Source organism: Protopterus annectens, chromosome 1.part2, assembly GCF_019279795.1.
Source record: "Protopterus annectens isolate FY-2018-M chromosome 1.part2, PAN1.0, whole genome shotgun sequence".
In the NCBI taxonomy this organism is placed as follows: domain Eukaryota; kingdom Metazoa; phylum Chordata; order Ceratodontiformes; family Protopteridae; genus Protopterus; species Protopterus annectens.
The window spans coordinates 357,108,456-357,122,335 of NC_056727.1; the positions used below are offsets into that span (position 1 = coordinate 357,108,456).

The 13,880-nt window shown below is 40.1% G+C and overlaps 1 protein-coding gene across 1 annotated transcript in view; it reads right to left on the minus strand.

The window, feature by feature from the left end:
* The window catches only part of GPCPD1 (glycerophosphocholine phosphodiesterase 1), a 1,148,488-nt gene that overhangs the window by 928,148 nt on the left and 206,460 nt on the right, over nucleotides 1-13,880 (minus strand). The window contains exon 2 of the mRNA XM_044056397.1: nucleotides 10,838-10,935. Coding sequence (XP_043912332.1) covers nucleotides 10,838-10,898 — 61 coding nt within the window. The 5' untranslated portion in view covers nucleotides 10,899-10,935. The remainder of the gene's footprint in view (nucleotides 1-10,837; nucleotides 10,936-13,880) is intronic.

The window sequence follows — 13,880 nt, forward strand, 5'->3', positions numbered from 1 at the left end:
AAGCTGTAGTTTATAGATATGGATTGTACAAGCAGTGAAAATGTTTTTACTTGCTTTAGTTTTACATGTGGGTCAGGCATATTTTTATCAACAAAAGGAGAAGTTGTGGACAGTAACTGAGCTGAAGGAATTTATCTGAGAAGAGAAGAGTAAGTGTGATAAACTGACCGATCCTACAGACCGAGGTACTTCAGTATTACCTGATTTAAAGGGATATTTTAGAGCTAAACAGTTAAACTTCATACACACAAAACAAGCTGGTGGTTATACTACAAAATAAAAAGGGATGATGATGATAAAGTGGGGGGTCAAGAAAGAGTGGGATTTTGAATGCACATCCTTCAAGAGAATAACCACCATACAGAATATTATATTTAGTAGCAAAAAGTTTTTAATAACTAAGCCAACACGAGAATCGATAAAACATTTGCTAAACAGATGACTGCAAGTAGGGGTAGAGAAAATAAGCAAGATAGGGCTGGGATTTACTGCAGAAAACTGGCAAAGGAACCAAGGTATTGGGAGAAAATAACTACAGATGGAAATTGGACTGAAATTATATCAAGATGACATTTGGACTGCAGGTTACAGACTGTCTTCCCTACCACGGGTGGCTAGAGTTTAAGCAAAGGGAAAGGGGAATCTTTATGCTAAACACTCAACCAGAGCAGACCTTTTGTTGAATCCAGAACAAAAGCTGCTTTCTAAAAGGGATAATTAGTAAGGCACATAAAATAATGTATGATAATTTTAAGAATCAATCAGAAGTGCTTAGAAAACATTGGGGAGAGAGACTGGAAAAGCAATTGACAAAAGAACAATGGGAGGACATATGAATGTCTCCCAAGTATCCAACAAAGTGCAGAATGTTTAGATCTTTGCTCGGAAGTGTTTGAATAGGTATTTTTATACTCCAAGCAAACTTCAGTAAAATTTGTGTTCACACACACGCACATACACACTGAAAGAACACTATTCATGCAAAGTTTGGAAAAGAAAAGGAAAAAAGCACCAACAGTTAATGACCCAAGTCCTAGAACCAGTGATCTATTATAATATGAGCACCGGGTAGCTGCCCAGGGCCTACAACTGTGGGGTGTGCTCCATGTACAGCTACGCTATCTGCTGGAGTGGTTCATCTTAAAATATTTTCATTTAAGTGAATTTGGTTACGTTCTGCACCAATTTTCGTGCTGAACATAATTGTTAGTTTTATTTTTTATATACATTTTTAATTTAATGAAAGCAGAAGTGGATAAATGCTACCACAAGCATTCGTTTGTACTCATGCAGCAGAATCATCTAGTAATTTTACAGACAAAAAGCAGATATGTTACATTGCCAAGAAAACTTACAGAGTGTGGCCAAATCCTCCTACACACTAACAGTCCAGAATTCAGTCAACAGTGGAAAATGAGGTTCTACAACTTATTTTGGCTAGCTGTATATACAGGTTTTTGGGCAAGGACCACTTCAACTTAAATTTGAAATTTGCAAATTTACTCTGGGTGATTGATGTCTGCTTACAGCTCTTGCTGCATATTACAATAAAACTTGGGCATCTGGCCAGTAAATACACAGCCAAATAACTCGAGAGCTGCTCTGAAATAGTATGCAGTATTAGTAATTATAGTTCCACTAAGAAATAAACTAAGGTACAGTTTTAGTTTCTAGAGATCTTCTGGGCTAACTGAAGAGTGCTACTACTCACCACATAATACATTTTAACCAAACACCTGCGCATTCTGGAGTGCATAATCAGTCATTAATACTGTTTCAGAGCGGTCATGCCTCTGAAATGTCTCTGATTACACCTCAATTTTGCCCTGTACTGATCAAAATTTTTGACTTTCTGATAAATCATCATCATCATCAGTCAGTAATGCCAGAGGTTCAGCTTGCCATTGTTCAGAAAATGTGTGCTGAAACAAAACCCATTCTATTAAGTTTGTGTATTTAATCATTCAGTTACAAACACAGATCCAAAGTGTGCAGGGATATCTGGAGGCCGCGATTGTGGTCGTGTGCTTGTTTATACATCAGGAGGAGTTGCAAAGAAGTCCTTCACAGGAGTTTTTTCCAGCTTCTACCATGGAAATCTAATTGCAAACTGAGGCCTAGGCCTCTTCCTCCTAGTTGGGCACTCCCATCCTCCATGACAATACCTCAATTTCCCAAGCCACTAATAAAGCCAGGTCACCTGATTCACAGCTAGGAGTTAATTCTGTCTGCACCAGAGCTCTGGCTAGCATACAACATATTGAACCTACAGCTCAGTGCAGGCATTTTCAATGTTTCTTGCAAATATGAGGCTATCACTGTACAAATCATGAAAAAAAGTATATACCCTTCTGGTGAATTCATATTAAAATACTATTTAATTTTCTAGTATTGCTTTCCGTGTCAGGAACTTTCTACAGTAAGCTGTTTCTAAGCTACAGTAATAACAGTTCTAGAGCTGGGAAACAGTTCACTTGTGAGAGTTTCACTATTCTGTTGGTATAGCACATCCATGTTACAGTACAGAATTCTGGGACTCACAATAATGTACATTATTATTAAAGCAGGTAAATTAAAATACAGTTGTGTACACTTACCATAAATGTTGATGCTTGAGTGCATTCACTGTTGCAGTCATTACATTTGGGTAATCTGCTTGCAGGTTGCCCTCAGTCGGCCTGATTAACAAAGTCTTGGGTCCTGTGACGGCTGCTGTCCCATGACGTCAGGTCATCAGGGGTATAAAACATGCAGCTGATGCCATTACATCAGTTTTTCTTGCCCCAGATGTCAGGTGCCACCCTAATGGGAAGCAATTAAACACAAAAACACAAAGGTACACCTCCAATAAAAAAAGCAAACACACCAAAAAGGCTTTTAAGCACAGTAAAGGAAAGTAGAGGTATAGCCAAAAGAAGTTAGGGAGCAGGAGGGAAGGTAACCAGGACTGCAACAGTGAATACACTTGAACATCTATATTTATGTAAGTGTACACAACTGTACTATGTTCTTCATGTTTCACTGTTGCAGTTATTACATTTGGGTACATTACCAACATTATGGTTGGGAGGAGGAGTTTAGATAGCATTAGGGCCAGCTATAAGGCCCTGTAAGCCTGCAGTGGCAAAGCCAGCTCTGGAATTAGAGAAAATTGGCAAATGATAATGTTTGGTGAAAGTATGTACAGAAGTCCAGATAGCAGCTTCTAGGATGTCCCTGGTAGGAACGCCTCTGAGAAAGGCTGTAGAAGTAGATGCAGCCCTGGTGGAGTGAAGTCTGATCCCCTGGGGGATAGGTTTTCCATGGTGCTTATAGCAGAATAGCAGAAATGAATGCAATGGCTTATCCATTTATGCAAGTCCGTAGGCCTGAATACATCCTCAGAAGCCGGTGCCTGCACAGCGGCTCCAGACTCATCCAAGGTAGAGATATCAGCAGATTCCATAGTTGTAGTAACTATACCGGACACCAAATGGTTCTCAGTAGAGGCCTGCGAATCCGAAGTAGCGGGTATCAGGGGCTGCAAAAGCACCTCACTGAGTACCGGCGAACTGGCAACTGACTTAGGAGAAGTGTCATCGGCAGTTTTGGACCTCGGCGGCCTCTGTCTTTATCTTTGCATTTTTTCGGAATACCAGTAGTCGGATGGCTAACCAATGACATTTCTGGATAATTAAACTGAAAATCGAAGTATTTAGAGGCAAAAATATACAGATGACGCATAGTGCACTAATTAAATAAAGCACAAAACCGACAGCAAGGTACGTCGTGGTCAGGGTCTAGGCAAGGAATACAGTACGAATGAAAATCTTTATGAGGTATTTGCTTTCCACAAGTAATGCCAATAACTGGAGCTAGGCACTTTGTGAATACCCTGGGCACAGTAGATAAGCCAAAGGGCAGTGCAGAGAACTGATAGTGTGTGTAGCCTGCTTTGAAGCATAGGTATCTTCTGCAATATTCCCTGATTGGGATTGTGCAGGTATGCTTCTTTTAAATCTAGTGTTGCCAACCAGGCGTCTTTGCCTAGCATAGGAAGTAATTGGTGAAGAGTCAGCATCTTGAATTTTGTAATCTCCAGAAAGGTGTGTAAAGTAGACAGGTCCAGGATAGGATGCCATGATTTGTCATTTCTGGGTACCAGGAAAAGTCTCAAGTAGAAACCTTGTCCCTTTTCCTCTTCTGGTACTAGTTGAATAGCCCCCATGCTTAGGAGAGAAAGTACTTGTTTTTGAGCCTCTGCTCACACTGATTTGGGGGTAGGTCCGGCCACCCGTTTGGTGTTGGCAACAAGTGGAAGTGACATCTGTATCCCAGCAACCCTATATTTAAAACCCATTTGTCCTGGGTAATGAGTTCCCAGTTCTTTGCATGAAGAGCAATCCTTCCCCCCAAAGGGGCAGTCAGAAGATAAGTACTTGGAAATTTTAAAAGGAAGTCATTCAGACAGTTTACCATAGGGGGGAGTCTTGTTATTCCAAGACTTGGAAGTGGAGGCCCCCCACTGCTTAGTTCTGCGAGTCTCCTGGGACTGAAACCTGGGGTATTTGCTGTGTCTGGGTTTTGCTTGAGAAGACCTGGAAGGGGCTGGAAAGGACCAATACTTAGAGGGCCAGAGCCTACTAAATCTATGAGGCTGAACTTGTAAAAAATCTTTAACAGTTTACATAGATTTAGCTTTATCTTCCATCTTTTTAAGAACTTCTTCAGCCTTGTTGCCAAACAGGCGGTCCTGATTTAAATGAGCATCCAACAATTTAGTTATAACATGATCAGGCAAAGATTGCTCCTTAAGGCAAGCATGCCTTCTAAGCAGACCCAGTAACAGCAGCCCTGCAAGAGGCCTCTAAAGAATCAAAACCACATTGCGAAGTATGTTTTCCAACTTGTTCAGCAGAATGCATTAAATCCTGTAAGTCTTTATTTTCCACACCGTCAGAAATCAACATCATTTTCTGTTTAAGCAGTCCAATAACATGTTGCTGATATTTTAACATATGAAATTGCCAGTTTAAAGCTCTAAAGGCCAAGGTTGCTGAAGTGCAAACCTTTTTACCCCATCTATCCAACACCCTGGAGTCTCTATCAGAAGGGGTAGGATTTTTGGCAGTAGAAGCCTTAATGCCCTAGGCCCCTGTGAAATAGTCTCTGGATCTGATATCGGTAGGGAGCAAGAAAAAGTTTCCCCAACGGGGAAATTAGCTTTTAGTTGAAGACTTCGGTTCTGAAACTTGAAAACGAAAATTTCAGGAGTCAGCCGACCGGCACTTGCGAACTGCTTCTGCTTCGGGCACTGCACAGTAAGAAAGACTGATGTAATGGTGTCGGCTGCATGTTTTATACCCCTGACGACCTGACATCATGGAAGAAGGGACAGCAACTGACGCAGGACCCAAGACTTTGTTAATCAGGCTGACTGAGGGCAACCTGCAAGCAGATTTCCCAAATGTAATGACTGCAACAGTGAAACACGAAGAACATCTGCTTTTTCTTTGACCATTTTCAGTGTGACCCAAGTTACAAAAGAAATCAAAAATGGACCAGTGAGCAGGTGTGTGTGTAAAATGGGGTTTGAAATAAAATAAATAAAATGTATATCACATGGCCATTATTTTATTAAGACAGACAGCCGAGATACCCACAAGTTATTCCTGTAAGGCAACCAGCTATGAACTGGCGAGCAACTGTGTGCTTGAAATACAGTGCGGCATTTTATTTTATTTATTTTACAAAGTAGTTATTACTGAGGAGCTGGCCATACATGAGAATGTTGTAATTTAGTCTTTATGCTAGCTTTGCAGGACTAAAGCAATTTCTGTGCAGCACATAAAATATACTTCACAGCGGACACTTTTTAATCACCCTGGCATCTGCCCTATGCAGTTATATTTCTGATTAATGAATGTGGGTTGTTGAAAATACAGTTGCTCATGTACGCTTAGCATAACAGTAGATGTTTGAATGTTCACTGCTGCAGTAACCTAAGCTATACATATATGGGTTGTATCCTGTGCAGGATACAACAGACAGCCAGCTTCTAAAGCTTCAAGGCACCTTCCACATGCTGAAACTGTTAAGACAGCTGGAGCTTAGCTAAGTAAAAAGACAGATTTGTGTGCCAAGCCCTTCACAGCTTCAATGTCAACCGAGAGAAGGAGAGCAAGCCCTGACAAGGACATTGCTAGAAAAAGCAAAAGACCATATCCACACTATGGCATAAACAAACACACCAAAAAACAAATGTTAAAAAAAAAAAAACTCTTATAGCAAGTTTACTTACACAACTATACTACATTCTTCAAACTGATCACTGCTGCAGTAGACTAAACTATACTGGCAGATTACCACAGATAACAGGTAGGTGGAAGGGAAAGGGTTCAAGAGCCCCTGGAGAATGGTCCTAGTAAAGCCAGAGGTACACCTGGAAATGGAACCCAGCTTGCAGTACTTTGCAAAAGTACGTACAGAGGACCAAATTACTGCTTCTAAAATACTTAAAGCCCAACCCTTTCTAAAAAGCCACAGAATTAAGGCAAGGCCTTCATACAGAGTGCCTCATCCCTACATGGAATAGTTCTGTGGTTGTAATAACAAAAGGCAATAGCCTGAGACAAGCACTTGGAAACGGTCTTTTGACACAAGTTGTCCCTTCTTACCCTCACAAAAAATGAGCTGATGAGAAGTTCTGAAAGTTTTTGTTCGTTCAAGATCACCCCTTGGATGTCCACATGCAACTCAGGTACAAAGTATCCTTTCTCACTCATTCTTGGATTCAGGAAAGAAGAGAAAGATGTACCCAAGCTTACTCTAAGCCAGACTACTCAACTTTAGGTAAAAAGTAGCATTAGTTCTCAAAAGAAAAACTGTTCTCTGTGGAACATGAGAAGGTTAACTCACTAGAAGATTTTACAACTCTGATACTCTTCTTACAGAGATCACAGTAATCAGTAAAATTGTTTTCCATGTTAACCTCAAGTTAGCTAGATGAGTTGATTCAAATGGAGTAACTGTTAGTGTCTAACACAAAATTAAGATCCCAAGAAGGAGCTACCAGTTTTCTTGAAGACCTCTTATGTAGCACCCCTTTTAAGAACATTTTCTAATAAGAATGCAATGAAAGGGGAATCCATGGGCAGACATGCTGAAATGACAGACAAATGAACCTTTATAAAAAGAATAAGAAAGGCCACAAGACAGTAACTTTCACAAATACTGCAAAATCCGAGAAATGCTAGCCTTGAATGGGTGTTTGCTGTCTTGCTTGCACCATCTAGAAAACCTTTTCCATTTGTTTACTTATGAATTTAGAATAGCATAATTTCTTGTCTCCATTAGTAAGCACCTTCTGCACATCCTCAGTAAAAACAGATGCCTAAAAGATATTAAGACCCTGCAATCTAGGCATTAAGTTGTAGTAGTTTGGGATCAAGATGGATCAGACACTCCTATCTGTGTGTGATTTAATGCAGTCTTTGAGGGATCTTATGGTAACCAGCCCTGGCCAATTCCAAAAGAAGAGAAAAACTACAGTTGTGCAAGATGAACTTACCATAACAGCGGATGTTCCATCACTGCTGCAGTAGCCTTAACTATAAGAGTTATATCCTGCCACGGAGAGAACATACGGCCAGCTTCCAACGCTTAACGGCATCTTTCACTCACCCAAACTGTCAAGCAGCTCGAGCTGTGTTGACCAAACGACAAGCGTGGGCGGAAGCCCTTCAGAATTTTCTTGCCAGCAAACAGAGGGAGGATGAGCCCTGACAGGACAACAGGAGCAACAAAACAATTGTCCACACCCTGACATGAAAAACACACCAAAATAAAAAAGGGAGACGGAGGCAGTAGCTACTAAAGCAGTGATTATTCAAACATCTACTGTTATGTTAAGTTCAGCTTACACACTGTACTATGTTCATCATACTGCTCACTGCTGCAGTGGCCTTAGCTAATGATAATCTACCCATAAAGCTAACTACATTTGGGAAGTGGAAGAGTAGTCCAAGAACCCCTGAAGAGTGGTCCTAACAAAGCAAGATCTGGACCTAGAGAAGAAATCAAGTCTATAGTGCTTTGTAAAAGTATGAACAGAGAACCAAGAAGCAGCTTCTAAAACATTTTTAGAGTCCATCCCTTTCCAATAAAGCCAAGGCCTTGGCAGAGAAGCAACAGCTCCTTATAGATTCATAGATTATTACTAGGCTAACTACTCTTGTGGGCATTTTAAGCCTAGCCAATTACCCCATGTGAGAATCAAACCCTGCACCTTGTGTTTGTAAGGTAAACACCTTAACCATTATGCCAACCTCCCACCTAAAAACATGTCAAGCGAGCCAGGAAAGAGTCGAACCTTCTGTATTCTGATCCGTAGTCAGACGTGTTATCATATTTGGCATACACTTCTCAGAGGAAAAAGCTAATGTCAAAGGCCTTTGGCTGATCAAGTTCACAGACGACTGCAAATTGGGAGCTTTCACAGATTACCCCCATGACACAAATATTGTACAAGAGGGTCTAACACATACAAATGATGTGTGCCAAATTCACAGCTTGAAACTCAATACCAAGAAATGTGTTACAGTGCCTTTTGGGGACAGTGCCACCCAGGCCAAGTACTCCATCGATAAGACCCCCCCCCCCCCCAAGAGCTTACTTGGTAGTCGGGGATCTGGAATATACAGTAATCTGGCCTTCGACCAACATATGGCTAAGGTAGTAAGAGAACCAGTCTATGTTGCCCAACTTATAAAGGCATGGCATCCAGGTTCAAAGTAGTCATGGTGCCACTTTATTTGGCCCTTGTCAGACAAATCATTGAGTTTAATGTCCCATTTCCCATGTACCTGCCCAGACATATGCAACAGTTGGAATGCCCACAAAGGTTCCTTACAGGGAGGATCTAGGGTCCCATCTCTATACTCTTCACACTCTAACCTACAGGCTACTGAAAGATTATCTATGAATGGGATACAAGGCATCCCTGGGATCCAGCTCTGATGGACCTTTTGCACAGCTGCAAAACAAAAAGCATCAGAAAATATTTAAATTTTGCTTGTGACATAAGACATGTTGGCTAGACAGATGTGTCTCAGAGGATCTCCATGCTCTGGAATAGGCTCCCCATCCATGTGAAACAGTCTATACCTACCCTATTTAATTGTAACCTTAACCAATGGATGGGAAATCGGAAATTCACCCACTGTCTGCCCCCCTTGTCTCTGACAGTGGAAGACAATGCCCAACTAACATACACCTACCACATAACCTCTAGAAACTTCCTAACATACCTGTATAAACAAATACCCATGATACACAAGGACACAATCGGGTTGGATTGCACAGCTAGGCTAACAAAGGCCTTGGTGGTCGATAGCCTAGTATATACCTATGAACTTACGAGGGTTTGTCCTTGTCCTGCTCAGTTAGCCTGCAGCTAAATTTTGCTCTGACAGAATGTAATACATTTGGAGACTTGAAGAACGTTAAACAGCAAACTCCCAAGTGATCGCAATCAGCCAGTACGTACGGCATGATCTTGTGTCCCCTAGCTCTCTGTAATCATGACGAAGGGTCCAACTGACCAAAGATAATGGAGAGATTAAAAGTCATGGATCACAGCCATTGCCACTTTCAAAACAACATGCTTTGGTCTTTCTGAGGAATCTTGCAAGCCTTGCACCTTTACCCTCATAAGAACCACCCTCCAAGGAACCAATGATGTATGCACAGACATAGTAACTTGAAGACTGAGGAAGAAAGGAGAATACACATAATTGTCGGTTATTTGTATTCTCCACTAGTGCAGTTCCATTAATAAAAAGCCAAAGATAGGTATCTGAAGGATACAACCATTAGAATCATGTGCTTTTAATGCCATAACTCTTATGTACAACATAGCAAGAAGCATCATAAACAGAGAATGTGAACTCCCCCCAAAAAAACTGTCTGAAGTCAGAAAATGATCTCAGAAGCCCAGGAAAATTTCCAGACAAAACTTATATTTGCCTGCATCAAAAACTTTTGCTGCAGAGTTTGTAAAACATCCTAAAAGACAATCCAGTGTGAAAAGATCAATGGCCAAAGACTAACAATGATTTCATCAGTATTAAAATTAAGATCAGAGAATTTGTAATTAATGCAAAACACCTGGGAAAGTTTTGGTTTCAGTATGCTTCTATTTCCTTTCTTATTTGCTTTTATGTTGGTCCTTCATAACTGAAATCAGTTCAGCTTGGTTGGTCAGTGTGATGAAATTTTATATAAAACATGGGTTTTAAAAATGTGCAATTTATTCTGATGTAGTCCTTGCTGTGGGATGAAAGCAATCCAATTTTCTGTAAATGAAAAACTCTGTGGAGTTTTACATATGACGGCTCCAAGTCTTACAATATTGTGATTATCCAATGGTTATCTCATCTCTGGAGAAAATTTCCCTTTTTATGTAAAGCCGAGTGACAAGCTCACATCTTTCACGAAGAGACTCAATGGTTGACTGAACAGGTATCTTCAAATTCAGCCTTTGTCTGACATGACTGGACCTTCACGAAGCAGGAGGTACAACTTGAGGGTGGGTATTGGCAACGGCAAATAGTCGCTTGCTTTACTGGCCTTGCAACATCTATGGTCATCAATCCAAAATCTGGCAAGAATTTTATGAAAAACAACACAATGTTTTGGAATAGATGAGCTTTCTAGCAGTGCTTTCTGGAACATTCATAGTTAGCTTTATTATAACGAGCAGTGAATCCTTAAACATGCAAATGACTTATTAAATTTGGTAGAAATATCCTTATAATTATGGGGAAAATAAACTGAACAGCATATCATACTAACATACCTGAAACAGTTGTGCCTTTTATTTTAAAAGTAACTCGAGAAGAAGCCATAGCTGCAGACATTTAAGACTGGCTGGAATTTCAATGTCACCTAATAAAGCTGGAGAGAAAAAAAAAACACACACACAAAAAGCACATTGTCAACAAGGTTCAAATCAAATCATTACAAATATTCTTAAAAGTAATGCTAAGACAGAAAAATAAAACTGTATACATTATGATATAAACCTTTAACTAATTAGAGAGACTACTTCTGTAAGCAAAGTTCACTAAACAAAATTAATGCCACAAAGGTAAAAAGACAGTGCTCTATTAAGTCAGCAGGACCAGATTTCCAAATAAAATCTGAATTATAATATTACAGGCTATAGTCTTGACAGACTGTGGACCTACAATGATACACCCCAGTGCAGTTCTAGAGATGAAATGTAGCAGGAGGGGCGCTAAAAAAAGAGTAGCTCTAAGGGATCCAACCACTGTTACAGGACCATGACATAATCTTACCCATCTACATGATGAAGTCTACAAGATTAAGACAAAAGTTATTCTACAACCTCAGAAACAGTGCTTAAACAACTGCATACAACTAGTAAAATATCAACTAACTATTCTCGCTCTATCCTTCCCTCCTTTCTTGTACTGTGGGCAACATTAAAAACTCTTGCCCTTCCATTACAAAAAAGAAAAAAAAATTCCATTATAAGCCTACCATCTCTCCCAAGATACAATGTATGCACGCACTCCACCTCAGTGAGTAAGAGGATCATTCCCTTTAAAAGCAAGTTAGGTCAAAAATAAAGCAAACAACCACATTTTTAATTTAACCAGTTTATATAGGACAGTAGCTTTGCCCCTGCACCCCCAAATTTACCCACAGGTCACTGAACCTCCAGGCAAGGGTAAAACCTGACCACAGTGACACTCTACAATAAACATGCCGCTCAGTCAGATATTACTTAAATGGAATGGCAGGCTCATTAATTTAATACAAAACAATAAGACGACAAACTATCTAGTCTGCCTGATGTGTACACAGCATTTAACTGATGTCACCTTCAGACTCCGTCCCCATGCATACCCCCCCTTCCAGATGTCTTCTCGACAGCTCCTGTGGATTTGCATTCCACCACCTATTCAGGAAGGTTACTACAAAGATTAAAAAAAAAAGGTGTGGTCAAAGTACTCACGAAATGCATCTGGCAACCCCTCTTGGCTATACAGTGGCTGTGCTTTAGCTCCACCAACCGGCTTTTCCTTTCAGTAATATGTGCATCTTTCCCATAGCCAATCTGTTTTCTAGTTTCCAGGCAGTACCAGTACAGCCACAGCTAGAGTCCTTGCCACTCTTTTTTATTTCTTTTTTAACCTCATGTTTAGTGCCTAATGACTCTCAAGGGATGACTATACCGTAATGATATGAGCAAACTTTTGTGTGCCCATGGACACAGTAAAGACTGAAAATGTGAAAGATCAAACCAATCAAGGTAATTCCAAAACCATGTGATCATTTCAAAAAGAAATTTATCCCCATTAAAATGGGTTATAACATCTGCTAAACTTATAGCACACATTCCAGTTGCTACATGAATGTGGAATGACCTAAAGTCAATAATGTGCCATTACAATTAAAGCAGGATTCAGATAAATATATGGACACAATATATACACACACAGTTTTGCACAATACTACCCAAAGACATAGTTCTCAAAATATCTCAATTACCAGAAAACTTATTATATCAAGATTCAATCAAGGGCAACCTGAAATATAGCAAAGAAAAACTACAGTTGTACAAGTCCTACTTACCTTTAACAGTATACGTTCAAATTCTTCAGTGCCTCACAGGCATTTTGATCCACCAAGGTAGCACAGTACTGGCCAGCTTCCAAAAGCCCAGACCACCACCCGACCCACTGTGACAGCTGATTGGCTGTGCACATCCTGCGAGGGAAGTCCTCAGCTGCGACATGGAGTGAGTATTCAGGCTTTTTCACTTCCATAAAGGAAAGAAACGTACCTGAAGCCAGATTAATCAAGCAAGAGTAAATTCGCAATCACAATACTATATAAAATAAATTCAACAACCAAATCAGAGGTTGAAACCTACATTAATCTGGGGATGGCAGATGGGTGCTGCCACAGAGGCAGTGATTAATCTGAACAGGTAGGTGGGACTTGAACTGTACTACAGTCATCATTCCCACTGCATCCATGACATTTTACTTACCCTACCTGGGAGGTGGAAGGATAATGATCCTGGGGACCCTGGATGAATGGTTGTAGGAAAGCCAGGAGGACCTGGAAAAGAAATCCAGTTTGTGATGCTTTATGAAGGTATGAACAGGCGGCCAAGTTGCTGCCTCCAGAATGCTTCTAGAATCACCCCCTTTCTAATACGTTATTGAAGAGGATATCACTCTAATCCACTCAGCCTTAACCTACCCGAAAGAGATTTATCATGGTATGAGTAACAGAAAATACCACACAACAACCATTGTGCAACACGCGGCAAAGGAGATGGAAAAGCGAACAACAAAAACTCAACCAAAACCAAAAGGAAGTCGCTCAGGAGAAGCCAAATAAGGGACCAAGACCAAGGAACAGTCAAAAGGTAATCCAATTCGTTTTATTCGTAAAACCAGCCAAACACACTTGAACGCTGCACACCAATAATGCGTTTTCGAACGTCTTCATCAGAAGCCAAAAAACATGTCATTCTAACAAAAACTCTTTTATAGGCACATGATCAATCAATTGAAATCATTAACTGTAAGATTCAATTGAATAATTACATAATTACATCAACCTAACTATTCATATTGCAGCAATGCCCAAATACAAAAGGCAAATAACTGTTTGTATAAAAAATAAAACATGAAAAACACATTAAAATTCCTATGGGCATTCTCATAATATGATTAAAATGTGTTAAAATTTGCATAAAAAATACAACTGTATTTAGAATTAAACAAAACCAGTAATTCTCTAAATATAAAAAAAGAGAATGTAGAGATTGATATTACTTAGTGGCATGCTGCCATCTA